Here is a 16248-nt window from a genome sequence, read left to right as displayed (position 1 = left end):
ATGGAAAGCAGTATTTTCTGAGGGTTATAGTGCCTGTGAAAGCTATAAATCAGAATTCTTATGGTCAGAAACATGACTATGCAAAAAACTGAAGCCCACTCACTCCACAAATTTACAACTGGGAAGAGCCAAAAATGCTTATTTAATGCTGAAATGTGTGACTATGTTGTGTTTCCAGCACAGGCATCACAACTGAAAGACAGAGCTGGATTTAACTATGGCATACAAATTCTGGACCAAATGTTGGTTGTAGATTCTTTGATCTTGTTGAAAATTTGACCATATGCAAAACAGGAAAAAAAAAAAAAAATCATTTCCACAAGTATTCATTTGACAAGTATTTGTCAAAAAATCATTTGACAAGAATTTGTATATGACAACATAACATTTTAATAGTAAATTCAGAGAAACAGATATAAAGTCAATTGAGTATATGTCACTATACTTCTATTTTGTTCTCAAACCATATGGTAAAGTTGTCCTGGTTCTAGTCTTATTTAGTTCTATTACCTCCCTGCCAGTTTTCCATGGAATCAAATAAATATGAAGAAGTCCTAACTCTAAAAAGCATTAAGCTTTATATGTAGATCTGTACATAGTACTACAAATATCAACATTTTAGGTTTTCGTGATCAATATTTAATATTAGTTACAAATATAATCATAGATATTAGTGGCTAACAGTATGGCTGCAAAGACTGAAAATCCATGATTCAGATTATAGATTCACATATTCAGAAATATCCAGAAAAATAAATGTCATACTTTCCACAAGGGACAAAAGATAATGTAGTATTTTTTTTATTTATAGTGAGTCAATTCTCCGGGTCTTTATCCAGTATATGCTGTAGTGAATTAGAAATTGTCTACTGGAGTATCCTTGCCTGCTGTTGGCATTATGAGAGTTAAAATGTTTCCCTGTCATTCTATAGCTTTCCCTTTACTGACATTCTTTGTTAATTTTTTTCCTAAGAAAATTCAAACCAGAAAGACAAAGGACATTACTGAAAACTTAATACTACTTGACCTTGTCACATTAGCCCTGGGCATAAGAGAGATATAAATTACAAAGAAGACACAAAAGTAAAAGATATTCACAAAAAAGCAAGCTATGGCTTCCTCTTTCTGCTCCCATTTAAGGCTGTAGCAGGACAGGACACAGATAGCCACAGAAACTCTGTATCAGAAAACAAGATTTAAGAGACTAGAATAGTTGCAAGTATACATGACAGAAAATAAAGATTGCTTTTCCAAACATGAATAGCAGTTACTGCTCAGGATGGTCCAACTCCTGCTGTGCCTCTGCTTTTACCCAGAAAAATTATCTCTGATGTTAATGAGAGGTTAGCAGGAAGGATGGCAAAATAATTACAAATAAATTCATATTAATCTAGATCTTTAAGTAACGCCCATATTTCTTTTTCATTCTTTAAAAATAAAAATATTTCAGTTTGCAATATTCAGCATATTTATAAATAGTAATCAAATATAATGTAGGAAATCTGTCAGTCACTGCCACTTGTTCCTTGAATACTCTAGTAGACAGTACTTCAACTGTATCGTCCATGGTGCCACATACTTAGAGACAAACTTATCACCAGCAAAGAATTACTGAAAGTGATCAAAAAAATCTAGACTGGTAAGGATGGGATGGGGACTGACTTTCATGACTGACTTATTTCAACATCCAATGACATTTAGATTTATTATGATGACTCTGGAAAAGTGGTCAAATTCTCAAAACATGATGGCTTGCAATGACAGTGAGTTCAACTCTTACATCTGAGAAATTAGGTTAAAAACATAGATACCATATATATTTAAGCAGGGACAACAATATGTACTAAGCAAGAATTGAGCTGACTTTTTAGCATTTCTATTGTAAGCCTTTTAGGAATAGTATGCGTCTAGTTGCAAAAGCATGGGAGCAACAAGTTCAAAGAATTTGATTCTGGCCAAAACAGTTTCCCCCAAAAAAGTATTTTTTGTAGATGACTGCATTTTTTTAAATATTAAATTTTTATCTATCAGACTTAGTTTATCTTAATGAAAAACAAGAGATAGCAAAAAAAGAACTTTGCCATATTAATGCCATATTAAAACAGAAATTTTAAAGAGGGATAGATTTGTCTATTTTGAAGCTGGAAAAAAAAAAGTAATGGCTACCTGAACAGAAGATTGATTTAGTGTCTCACTGTAAAACTTTTACATGAAAAAGACACTAACAAGTAAACTACATAATTAAGTGGGATTACATGTAAATATAAATACCACATGAACTCTTAAAACATATTAAATATGTATTCATTTTAGTCCCAGGGGCAAGGTTTTTCTCTCCTACACCTAAATCTTTACCCACAATAGAAGAAAAAAGAAAATGTGCCTTTTTAAAACTAACTTAACAGTTGTGTTCTCCAGTTGCTATAAAATAGAGCACAGACCTTCATAGTCCCAATTCTACAGTAACCAAGTCAAGAGGATGGATATTCAGCATTGGCTTTGGTCAACTGCACATTGACCAAGTATATGCTTTGTATGTGAAAGCCACAACAGAACACTAAATAAAAGCAATAGTGGTGAAATAGCTGCCATTTTTATATTTGAAGGAGTTAATCACTACCTGTTATATTATAAATCCTTGTTGCTAGATTGCAGTTAATTTTTGGAGTTTCATCTTTGGCAATTTCTGGTTTATGATACAGACAAAGCATCTCAGGAATAAAAAAGCCTGTGAATTAGTGTAAGAATTTTCTTTTCTCAGTACTTCACTTTTAGAAAGAATACAGATTCACAGCATTACTATTATATGGGTTTCCTGCAATCAGTAAAAAGGAAATGGCACTCAGTGCACACTTGAAAAAAATTCACAAAATTGCACTAGCTGGAGGATAAAAGTAAAGAAACAGCTTTTCTTTCAACAGCTTACTCCATTACATTCACTGTTTCTATAGAACATCGAGTTACTTATGCTATAGCACACCATATGGAGCTGCTTATAAGTGTACATAAAGTGAGTGTAACAGAGCAGGCTACTGAAATGCCAGGAATTTTGAAGCTTTTAATATGCATTTAAGGCTATCTTGTCCCGTTCGTCAAAAAGATTTGAGATAAGCTATCAAGGAAAGAAAGGGAATTGTTTGGGGAGGAGGTGTGTGTTTATTTTCAGCACAACCAGTTCGCTAATGAAAAATATGTGCTTTCTCCCAGTCCAGCAGAAGAAACTCAGTGGACCAACACTGCATCTCAGCTTAGCCACTGGAAAACCAGCGTAAGCACTACAATGGACATTAAAAACTGTCAGGTCATGGGGTAGGCAAGTGACATAAGGTACATCTACATGGCCAGTCCAGCAAAACCTAGATCCAGAGACTGTATTCAAGCTATGTCTGAAACCATGCTCCTAAGTTTGTTCTCTTCCTAGCAGGCACATGAACTTCAAGTAGTTTTGCAAACTTTTTGTTACACACAGCATAGCTACACCTTAATGTTAACAAAAAGCAAACTGGAGGAAGAGGAGGAAACTACAAGAAAACAGAGCCACATTACTGCGTGTTCCACAAAAAGCTGAACAAGACAAGGAAAAAAAAAGTGAAGAACATGAATTAAATCAATACATGTGATTCAGAATCTAACAGTTGTTAGTCACAGGCAGGAAGCATTTTCTCAAAACTCCAGAAGAATTAAAAAACAAACAAAAAAAACCCTAAAACCCCAGCAACTTGAAGATTAGATTCTGTAAATATAACACCTAGTTAGAGTTTACATGCATACCACTTCATTAGAGATTATATGAAAACAATCTGGAAAGTTAAATAAAAATATAGGTTGTATATACTCAAATAATATTAATGTTCCATGAAGGACATTCCTTATAATAACAGGACTCAGTCTTACAGATCTTTTATCCCACAGGCTCCCAGCTACAGTTGACTCTGCTGAACTAAATGTCACATAGGATGGGATTCGTCTGTTCAAATGTAGACACCTACTTGTGAGATGGTCATTTTGACTCTATTAATAGTCAGTTAAGATGAATAGGCACTTGTAGGGTATGATTAATCTCAAAGCAAACGACTAAAAACGGCAGAGGAATCACACTCTAAAAACATCTCCTTCTCTTCACGAACAAGAGAGTTAAGTGATTAGTTTGGAGTGCATATTCTGTATATTGTGTGTAACAGAGTATATTCTATTTGTTTAGCTGAAATCAATCTTAGTCAGAGCGAAATGGTCACAGTATAGAAAAATAATTAATTAATACTAACTTAAAATTCATTTTACTACTAACACATTGTAACTTGTTCCTTATTTTTGCATAATTTAAACTGAGAAAAAGGGGGTGGAGAAACAAAAATTTCAACTCTTGAATATCTGGTCATTCTAACTCTACAAATGTACAGATTAGCTTAGAAAATGAACAGAAAGCTAACTACGAAGTACTTCAGTGCATGATCTAGTTTTACGCTGCTGGTCTTGAGCCTTCTTTTTAATTTTATATCTTTCAAACTGAACCACAGGAGTGAAAAATTAAAGCAAATGTGCTTGTTTTGGAAGGCATTAACATATGTATGTAAAATAAAAAACAACATTCTCATTTGTCCTTTTTAACTCTAGTAGTTTCACTTAGCATAGCCTTCAAAGTCTGTTTGGAATAAGCTAGCTGTGAAATATGAAGTTTGACAGACATAGTCTAGAAACAATTGCTAAAGAAAGGAAAAAAAGAAACACCATGGTTTTAATAATGCCACAACGCTCAAAAATTATTTACATAGAACGTCTAATAGAAAAAATTACTCTTCATAGTTAACGCTCTTTCAAATTTTCTTAGCTAAAGGTAGCCAAAGCCATTACTTGTCAAACACGTATTTTCAAAGAATATCTGGAAAAGATAGGGATATTTTAACCATACTGAGAATTGTACTTTTCCTGAAAGTGTTATGTTAGTAATTTACTCTGTATCAGTTTGGTAAATGGAAGAATGTTTCTTGCTTACCTATTTTGAGACAGCAAGATAATCTGCAATAGAGGCAACCAATACAAAGAAAGCATTCCCATAGCAGAAATGCTATTGTCATCCAAATATAGTTCTCTTAGGAGAACATGATTTTCCAGTCTTGGAAGCTAAATAGAAGATAGATGGTTATTTAAAATTAATATAAATTAGAGAAACAACAATGGAGTACTTATCAAATGCTTTTCATAAATCATTACTAAATACAAGCAAAAACCACATTTTGGATATATGCATAATTTCTTTATTATGTATGTACCAGTTGTCACACATAATTTCTACATATCAGGTGGTAAGTATTTTTAATGTCTTCTACATAGTCTGAATAGTCAATATACTTTTAAAAAACAAATAATTAAAAAAAAAAAAAAGAGTCAAGAGCCCAAGAGCCACAGTCTTACTATTTTATTTATGCTGTTATTTGCTGTTTATTGACAATGGTTTTCCTCTCTTGGATTCACAGGAGAATCGTTGTCCGTAAATATGACTAAGAGTACAGTTAGCAAACTACTTTCCTATTTTAAATGCTGCATCACAAACTTCAACTTTTGGAGAATCAGCATACATCAAATCAGCCTGAACTGTTACTTATATGTAATGATAATAATATTTTGTTACATTTTAAACAAAGAATCAGCATCATATAATATTAACTGGAGACTAGATGATATAAACAAAGGAGGGAAATATAATTACTTGAGGGGCCAATTCTTCAAGGACTTAGGAGCAAGAAAATACTTAACTGCTAGCCTTTTGTATCTTTGAAAAATCTCCCTCTAATAGGGGGAAAAAAAGCAAACCTAAGAGCGTGAAACATCCCACAGCAAACGAAGAGCACATGATCAGCATTCTGAAAAATATAACTGTTAACAAAGTTGTATGCACAACAGCCACTGAATTCAAAGCTTTTACCTCCTGGAGGTTATTGCCTTGCAACTTCAGAATCTGAAGTAGTCCACAATTCTCAATGCCTTCAACGTGTATGAGATGATTAAAAGAGCAGTCTAGGTGAATGAGAGTAGGTGCTTCACAGAGACCTTTTGTGCTGATTAACTGATTATGGTCCACAATTAATTGCTGAAGATTTTTCAGTGACTCCAGACCACCTGAAAATTAAAGATTTTAGCTGAATCAAGCCATAACAAAATAAAAACCTGTTGGTTTTCAAGTACTAAGAAAACTCTGAACTTTCAATATATTTATATTATCTATAGTAATAATTAATATTAGCACCATATAAGGTTTAAAAATAATTACTGTATTTTGACCTTATCAACTATACAATGCGTACAGTTCACAAATTTCTGATCCTGTTAACCAAGCAATAATAACAGTTCATAACTCCTTTAGCACTTCTGTTGGAACAGAACGTTGTTTTAGTGATAAACTATACTTACTATGCTTTAAGCACTTTGTAACTGCTACTCAGAACCTATGGGCCCTGTGAAATGCTAACAGCCCTCTTAAAAATCACCCCTCAGAATGGAAATAATATTTATGTTTAAAAGTTAATTTTCGTTATTTCATTTTTAAAAGTTTTTTTTTAAGTTATCAGCAAGGTGAGAACAAACTGTGTTAAAACTTAGGCCAGTACCACCTCTATTATTTAAGTGCATCTTGTTTAAGAAATTGTGTTACAAAATATTTTTAGTTAAGAAAATGTAGTGCCTTTAAATATAAAGTTATACTTCTATAGCCATTATACTCTCAACAAACTTACTCCTGCTAGCTAGTGTAAAGAGTAAGAAAGTGTGTGATCTCTACCCCAAAAAGACACAAAGGAAAAGGTTCCTGTCAGCATCTGTTTCTTTCATAGAATTTTTTCCAAATCATCCTCTTACAACAGCAAAAATCACACTGTCTTTCCATGGTCTTACACATGCTAGATGTTCTACAATGGCTTCCTTTCTGGAGCACTGATGCGTCTGACTTGTTACAGGTCCAAGCAGTTTTTCTGTACCTCTGTAGTAAAACTCCTTTAAAGGAGCACCCTTTACAAACCATATCTAAAATAAGGAAGTTCTGAATTTACTTTTTTCATGTATTCGTCACAGGATTATTTGCGCTAACACTGTTTCATCTTTTTCTCACCCAAAACTTCCCAAAAGGAAGTTGGGCGAGCTTTACAGAGGAGAATGTCTTTGTGATTGTCCTCTGAGAATAAACTGGATTCTGAGACCAGAGAGCAGTTTGCACCATAGATTATTCAGAATACAGATGAGAAAGAAAAAATAAAATTAATGATAAGGAGAAAACAGAAGTAAAAACATACACTACTGCCAAAACTAGCAGTACCTTTAAAAAAATCCAATCAAATATAGGCCTTCAAATCATAGTAATTTAAAAATGAAAAGCACCTAGTGGAAATAACACAGTTGCCTGATATTAAAGAGATATCATCCTAAATCTAAAACAAATGTCTCATAATGTAACTTCAAAACTGTGCTTCATGAAATAAATATACAAAACTTTAATTATTCTGAAAGAATTTCAAACATGCCCATGACATACTATCCTCAATGCAAGATCCTGGTCTGTATTTTCTTTTATGCTTGGATAAAAATTAAAAAGGAACCAGCACCACCTAGTGATCTCAAAACAATTTCATTCCAGACAGTGTTAAAATTAGCTTCCAAAACTTCCTTACAATAGTAATCCTTAAATCTCTGCTTTTAATTTATCAGCATAGCAGTACTGGAAACTTAAAAAGCACTGACTTAGTCTGGAGTGGGCCAGAGAGGAGAAAGTGCACGCAGAGTAAGAAAAGGCAAGGAGTTAATAGAGGATCTGGAAATTTCCTATTCTGAATGTTGCACAAAGCACCTTTTTTACATCTCCTTCTCCTCATCTGTGTTGTTTCATTAGACTGAATGTCACTTGCAACAGACATGCCAAGACTACATGAAATGGGATCACAATCTATTCTGAAACTATCAAATGCAGTCCAACAGAAACATACACAAGAGAGAATAATGTAATACAAACAGATGGTATTTTAATGCTTCTTCTGTACACTTACAAAGTTAAAAATGAGCATGAAAGTCTTCTGCACATTTCCAGAAGATATTGTCTGTTTTACATGTGATGCAAACAACAGCTATAGCAGTATATGGGAAAATGTATTCTGTTGAAAAACATACGGTTTCAGCAAGATTTGTGGAGGGACTTTATAGAAGTAGCTCTTAGCAATTTGCAAAGTGCAGCTGGACTCTGTTAGCTAGGGACTCTAATTAGCTATCAGTGGAGTTCTGAAGTAACTTCTATGTGAGACAAATATGAATAAGAGAGGAGTTAAAGCTGACAGTGAACATGAAGATGAAACAACACTTACAAAAACCCACCCAAAACTGAAAGGTGTCTGATTAAAAAAACCCTCTTAAAAAGCGTAGGTCTGAAGAAGCATTTACGACTATCCACGGTTATGCATTGCTATTCTTATCACTGCCAGGATTTTAGCCAACATACTATAGCAATATAGACATGCTACAAAAGCGTATTCTATGACTCAAGTCAAAATGCTACTTTTTGTGTAAGAAAATTTTTAAATAAAGCATCCATCTTCCAAATACAAACATATGCACTGAACTTCAGTGTATTACTGACACAATTACTTAATTTGTGATCATGCATTCTTAAGCCGAAAAGCGTAATTGAGACATATTTCTCATACTTTTACTGTTATTTTTAAGGGTTTTCTGGCAACTCTAATTTTTTCCCTACTGATGCTGTATTTCAAGGAGAGGAGAAGAGAAAAGAAATCATAGCATGCTTGAAGTTTCCTACAATAAGTTATTAAAACAGAAGTATTACAAGCGTAAATAAGCCTTCCTTCTTAAGAAAAAGCCCACAGCCTTTGTTAAAGCTGAATGAACAGAGAACATTGCACAGTACTGCAGCTTCCAAAATTGCTAAGGGATATCCTGCAAGATTTACAGATGGGAGGCATACAATAACTTCTTAAACCCCATAAATGCATTTTTGTGTATTCTATGCGACTATTTACAACCAATATGTTATTGTACAAAATAAATCCTTTATTATGTATCTGCTTTAACCAGACATCCTCAAAGCAATTCTGGAGATGAGAAAGGCAAATTCCAAGCTGATTTTTGTGAACATTTGTTTACCCACTCAAATTCATTAGAGACTCAGTAAACATAGCACCACACTGCACAAAAGAGAAAGTACAAGAGGATTTTACTCCACTTGACCTGTACGAAGATACTACTTTCCACACAGATGCCACATTCCTAAATGTCATCCACTAATACTATGTAATTCTTACAGCAATCTTGCAGACATTTTTAACAAATGATACAAACCTGAATAAGAATCTTATCCAGCATTAGTGGCCACAAGGATATAGATGAAGCTTCTTGAACCAGTTTATTTTATTGTTTCTCAACAGGGTACTGATATGCTTTTACAGTAAACATTGATATTCCAGTACCTTTATTCTCAGGTATTATAAACTGTTCACAAATACTAACATTCCAAATTTGCACATATTAGCTAAAAATATTAAAAATATCAACATTAAACCGCCTAAATCTACAGACTATTTTTTTTAAGCTTGCCCATTTCCTGTTTGCTATGCCCTTGTGTTTTATCATGGAATTGGATTATCCATGTTCATACTGTTTCAGTCTCCAGTCAAAACCATTTCTTTATATAAATGTCTTATCCAAATCTGTTTCATCCATCAGCTTAATAATTGTTTTATATTGTTTTCCTGATGGACAGCAGAAAAATAAGTATGTCCACATACTTTAAATACAATTAAAAGTCTAAATGAAGATAAAGAAAATCAAAATCAAAACCTCCTTATCTCCCTTCCATTCCCAGCTCTGCAGTCTTTCCAAGTATCATCTTTAGATTTAGCACAGACTAAGACTACAACTAGGATGACACCTTTTCACGTTTCGTGTTTCAATTTACACAAAATTAATTACTTCACAAGCATTTTTTTTCTTGATGATAAGATTGATGATAAGATTTTATTTCAATGGACAAATCTCTGAAGATTCATCTCTGTTAAGTTTATAATACTGAAGTTATACAGTCACCCATATTTTGGTGGACTTTACAAATTTCACAGTATGTCATGCACCAAACCCCCAAGTCCCTAGAGTATAGGGAGGCTGTTAAATCTAGTTCTGTTTTGTCTGCTGTGCTGTCTTCTTGAAGCAAATTTGCTACTTTCACGCCCTGAGAGCTCCCTTCCAAGTAATGATCCGGCAATTTACTACTACCTTTTCTCAACTGTTAATGTTGCTTTTGAGGGACCACTAATGGTCTTCCCTCTGTACATGATTCTAAAAACAAAATACTGGCTTCTCCACTTATACAGCAAAGCTTTTGGTTATTTTCACTGCACCTTTTGTCAGTAGAAAAGGCTCTGGATCCTGATTACATCTATAACAAATCTACATAACACAAGGCTCACAATGCAATAGTTTTGGCTTGCCAGAAGCTGAGACACAATACCTACCCCTTAGGCACTTTACAGTGTGAGTGGCTATACAAGCAGAGAGGCAATACAGGCAAAGAGGCAAACACTTGTTCACTACATGAAAAATTCCTGTCTGGCCAACAGAAAACATCTATCTCCTGGCACAAAGATTTCATGTATTAATGCATCTGTTGAGTCATCTGGGTGTATGTAAATTCTAACTGGTTGACTGCATGCTAAAGGTACACCTGTTGTCTGCCAACTGTTGGACCTAACAAGTATAACGAACTCTCTTTGTAAACATAATAGGGATTGGCATACCTGCTGTGCCTTAATGATTTGCACGATTTTACCTTAGATTCTTTCTTTTTTCCAGCTTTGGGACAATGAGCAGCAATGAAGAGCCAGAGTGGGAAGTAAGTATAGAACAATAGTTTGGAGCCAGAAAGGGCAGCACTTTAGTAGGAAGAGAGGCTGTGGTCCAGTGTTAGCATAGTTCACAGACTCAGACAGGTAATACAATTTCTATATAACTACTTACTGTGTCAGTCAGGAACACACTGGAACTCTCTGCAGTTGCAAGGCTAGGCTTTATATTAATTGCTTCTGTAGATAAACTGAACTCAGGCTACCCACAGATTCCAACTGAGCTAATGCAGGTAATATTAGGGGCCCTGCTAGAAAGATTTTTAGTTCTCTTTGGCTGACAATAGCTATATGATCTAGTAGATGGAATATAAAGCAGTAGCTAAGCCATACTACAAATAAATGTGAAGTTGAGTATGCTTTAAAATGCAGGTCTGTTCTAAGTCTGTTTTCTCATTCTCCTTGGGCTTAGCAGCTGGCTGGACCTGAATTCAAGGGAAGTACAATTCTGAATATAAACAGCACAAATATTGTTATACAAAGTAGAATAATTTTAATTGATTTTCTTACCAATTCGAGTGATTCTATTGTAGGAAAGTTCAAGGTTTTGGAGATTTATGCAGCCATCTAAGCCACAAACTGATGAAAGATGGTTCTTATTTAGAATCAGAATACAGAGATTTTCGAGATTTTCACAGTCAATTATCTGAATGTTGTTTTCCTGCAACAAAGGAAAATAAGACTATTAAATAGCATCTCAAGTGAAATAGCAGAATTAAGCGTAAAAATATGGTATATTGTCATCATTGATTATTTTTATCCTAAACTTCTAGCTAGGAGTAATGGAATCTCTTTTTTTCCATTAGGAAAATAAATTGATGTGTCATAGAAACCGCCTTCTGTTTCCTGCGGGGATAGAACAAAAATATATCTCAAACGTCAGTCTGGCTCTGAAAATGCCCAGAAGTTGAAACAAAAAGTGTAAGGAAAAGTTAAGGACAGAGTGGTCTTTTCCATATATGCTTTCCTAGCTTCCCAAATCCTGGGAGACTGAACTAAAAACTGCATAGAAACCATCATGTTTACTAGACACTAATGAAGACAGCTATGACTTTGCTGGAATCCTATTTACTAATAGTGAAAATCTGCATTTAGAGGTATTTGAGTCACAAACATTAACACTGTTCTCAGCTAATGTTCTTCCCCCAAGAGAGCTTGCTCTTTTCATATACCCACCCCAGGCCATTTTAATAATGCTTCCTCAGATTTTTATTTCACTATTTGCTGTCCTTGCTGTTTTCTTCTGTTTTTCACCTCCAGATGCTCAAACAAACAAAACTTAAATTCCCTGCCTTTGTAACAAACTGATTAAGCCAAATAGTCTAATTCCTATCCCAGAATTAATATGCTGACTAGATTTATGTGCTATCTTCAGCTGCAGGCAGAGATGTGTACAGGTTTCCTTTGCAAGCCATAACACTGATTCCTGCCCTTGGACAGCCCCTTCAGTTGCACCAGTAAGTTCAAGCAGAGAAATGATATGCCTTAAATGTTAGCTTTTGTATCAACAGAAATGAGGGGCAATATCAAGTAGGAATGAATGTCCAAGGGAAACAGAGGCAGCTGCTTTAGCTATGTGAGAAACACCAATGAAACAATCTTGGATTCTTTCAAACTGTCACAAAAGAGGCTGTTTCTTCATTACTGTTGAATGGAAGGCAACTGCCACATTAGGTGGCACAGCCAAAGTATAAAGTATTATTGTTAACAATATATATAATTATTAATTCATTAATAAAGCATACTTGAAAGTATATCTAAGAATCTTCTCCTTAACTAAATTACTGACATATCCCAGAGAAGCAATCCTGTATATAATTTAAAGCATAACCTTTTAAAATAAAAATAAAAATAAATCACAAAACCAAAACTGTTCTGTAAGAGACAGTATTTGATCTAAAAAAAATTCACATATAAATACCAATCTTAGTAAGACTGGCAGCTTAGATATATATTATGCCCTTATACTAATACTTTGCTTTTGTATTTTGAAGTACCCAAAATTATCAAATCCCAGAAATCACATTCTGAATAGATAAGAAAACTGAGAAAAGGACGCAAGTATTTCAACCCGCCCTATTGCAAAGCTCTAATTACTGGACAGACACATTCCTTGAACTAAAATTATTATGAGCTCTCTTCTCCGAATTTTATTAAAAAACCCAAAACCCCCAAACAAAAGCCCCATACTTTGGAAAGAACACCAGTTACTGGGCAAGCAGAAACATTCAAGATTTCTATGAATAATAAGGGCATATTAACTTTCTTGTGAAATGGTGGTGTTAAAATACATGAAATAAAAAACGTGAACTGAGTTGTTTCATGTAAATTGACAAGTTCTGGAACGAAGATGCATCACAGAGCAAAACATTTCCTTTAGTCATTAAATGTACAAGGCCATGGAAGACACTGTGCAGTAGCAAGTACCTAGACACTATGCCTCTAGTGTAACTCATTATACTGTTCCTTGATCATATATGTGAGTAATTTTAACTAGTATTCAAGGTATGTATTGCAAAGGACTCTTCCTTCCACCTACTCTTGCTTAAGCTGAGCACCTGCTATGGTAAACAGCATCTGCCCACTCATGAATCAGACAGACTGAGGTAACGAAGATCTATCGCTGTGCCATACTAACACTAATCCTAGACTGATATTATCATGCACTTTTCTTAGTATAGCTTGATTCATTTGCAGGACGTTGCTTTAGTACATTGCAAATTGCTATATACAATGCAAATCTGCTGGTATAACTTTGTTCACATTTGGGAGTATTTTGTTGATATTCCTATGCTCTTAAGGCAATAAAAGTTATATATTCACTTGGATGCAACTGCATAACCACCTAAGCAGAAAAACTGACAGTTCTCCCTGGGTTATAATAAAGAATCAAATACGCTTGGTACCTCCACATTGATATACTTTAGGTCTTTGCAGCTACTTAGTCCTTCCAGTGCAACTAGTCCACAGCGCCTCAGAGTCAAAAGTTGAAGATTTGAACACTTGGATAGAGTTGAGAGGCTACAAGCTGGCAAATCTTCAAGCGTAAGTGTTGTGACCTACATGCATTTATTGATAAATAAAATTATTTGTTTGCATAATGAACATTCATTGTACAATATCACATTATGGTTATTTTCTTTAAAAAGAAAAAGAGACAAAAAGTACACTCCATTAACACTTTAGAAAATGCAAGCAACTAATATGTTAATCCTTTCATATAGAAAAGGTTTGACAATGATGGGTTTGACCTGTTAAATGGGAAAAGTTATTATGAAAACAATCTGTTTGATTTTAACGTCCACCTTAAAATAAATAAAACCAATGCTTTGCTAACGACATTGAATCTGAATGGATGGAAGATTAACACTAAGCAAAGGAATTAATAGTGTGAATTGTTTCCCATCACACTGTCATAAATAACAAGTGAGTGAGTACGCAAGAACAGACAAAAGTAGTTCAGACTAAAAGTGTGTGTAGTGTAGTATGTCATGTCAGAGAGGACACCAAGACGAGAGCACAGAGCAAGCATACAGTGGTAAGTTAGTAAGTAGTAAGATAAGTAAGTGCTGGGAACCAAAAGGTGTTCTTTACGGCAAAACACCATCTATAAGCTGATCAGCAATGTCTTGCTTCTGGAAGAGACTCGCCTTCTCAAAACTCTGAAGGGGCTAGATGAGCAGGAGCTGAAATGCGGACCCTCATACAAAGGCAAAACCATGTTAATTTAGCAGAAAATAGGAGCTAGGAGTTCCTGCCTTTTACAGCCTTAAGATACTATCAATCATCTGAAGACTAATACCACACCAGCCTGCTCCACAATGCTCACAGGAATTCAAAAGTCGTTCTCATCGCCCTTATTCTGCATTTGTGCAGAGGAAATCTCACTGAGATCTGTATCTTGCCCAACGATAATCTCCTCCTCTTCCAAAACAGCATTCTGCTGATGTACCAAATTAAAAAAAAAAAAAAAAAATAAAGTGATGGTATGGCTTCCCATTTCATTCTAAATCCTCTATATAGTTACCTGCTGCAGAGTACTCCAAGGGCCACTATGAATTATCTTTTGTGTACTTAATGGAGGCATCTTGCTAACTGAACTTTTCCTTGGTCGTTTTTTTATAGTTGGTTGCTTTCTTTGGCTTTCTTCATATATTTTAGACCAAGATTTACATGTGTTCATCCAGTTTACCCTCTTCTTTTCAACATCATCAGGAAGAATTAGTCTACTGGAACACTCAGCTACATCTTGAATTTTGTCCCAGGTTTTTCTGACTTCCTCATTGGCATCTTCCATTAGAAACAGAGTTTTCTCCATTGTTTCAGACTGAGAAAACTGATCTTTGACTTCTCTATTACTAGCATTTGGCTGGACATTTGGTGGACTGCTGCATATATTGTTTGCCTTATTTTCTACCATGGCATTAGCTCCAAAATTAACAGATTCATCCTTTGAAGTATGACTATTTGGAGCTTTATTAAGAGCTCTAGTTTGTGAGTAATTTTCTTCTACATGTGTTATTGAATTCATGTATATGTTCTCATTATTTACTTGAGAAGAGTGTTCCTTCTTCTCAGAGCCTAGCATATTTCGTGTTGGTGTCAAATTTCTTTCTGCTTGAATCATCCAATTATTTGTTTCATCCATTATTTCAGTCTGTTTTCCTTTTTTTTCCTCTACTTCCCTATTTAGTTCCTCCTTCTGTTCTCTTACTGCTTTTGTATTTTCTGTCTGCTTATCCTTTTTTATGTTTTCTTTGTTGTTTTCTCCGCTTTCACTCACCACAGCTTTTGCTCTTTTTTCTCCTTGTTTTGTCTGTTTTTCTCTTCTTATTTGCAGCTGTTTTTCTCTTTCAAGTCTCAGGCTTTCTTTCTTTTTCTCATATTCCTCATGCCTCCTCACCTGTTCCAAATATCCCTGTCTTTCAAGTTCTTCTTGTCTTTTTTTTTCCTCTTCTTTCTTTTGCCTCTTTTGTTCCATTAGCCTCTTCATTTTTTCCTCTTTTTCTTTCATTTCTCTCTCTATTTCTTCTACTATTTTCTGCTTCTTTTTTATTTCATCTTTCCATTCTTTTAAGATAGGAGCATATTTTTTATGGACTAAAAATGATCTAAATCTAGCTTGGATTTTCATAGCTGCTGTATTCCGTTCTGCCAGATGTTGTCTTTCTTTTGCTCTCTGCTCTTCCAAGGCCTTTTTTTCCTCTTCCATTTGAAACTGTAGCTTCATGATCTGTTCCTAGGCCAAAACAAGTAAGATAGACTTAAACTACTTTTAAAATAGCACAGGTGTTGCACATATTTATCATTAATAAACAGAATGTGGTGTATAACTGTTCCAGAATAACATTTATTCTCA

The 16248-nt window shown here is 34.6% G+C and overlaps 1 protein-coding gene across 1 annotated transcript in view; it reads right to left on the bottom strand.

The window, feature by feature from the left end:
* The window catches only part of LRRIQ1 (leucine rich repeats and IQ motif containing 1), a 111626-nt gene that overhangs the window by 87874 nt on the left and 7504 nt on the right, over window positions 1-16248 (bottom strand). The window contains 5 exon segments of the mRNA XM_059817104.1: window positions 4994-5121; window positions 5924-6117; window positions 11400-11550; window positions 13796-13948; window positions 14917-16128. Coding sequence (XP_059673087.1) covers window positions 4994-5121; window positions 5924-6117; window positions 11400-11550; window positions 13796-13948; window positions 14917-16128 — 1838 coding nt within the window.

This window comes from Gavia stellata, chromosome 4, assembly GCF_030936135.1.
Source record: "Gavia stellata isolate bGavSte3 chromosome 4, bGavSte3.hap2, whole genome shotgun sequence".
NCBI classification, from domain to species: domain Eukaryota; kingdom Metazoa; phylum Chordata; class Aves; order Gaviiformes; family Gaviidae; genus Gavia; species Gavia stellata.
Note: the sequence above shows the minus strand (reverse complement) of the source record. Positions and strands in the feature narration are given on the sequence as shown.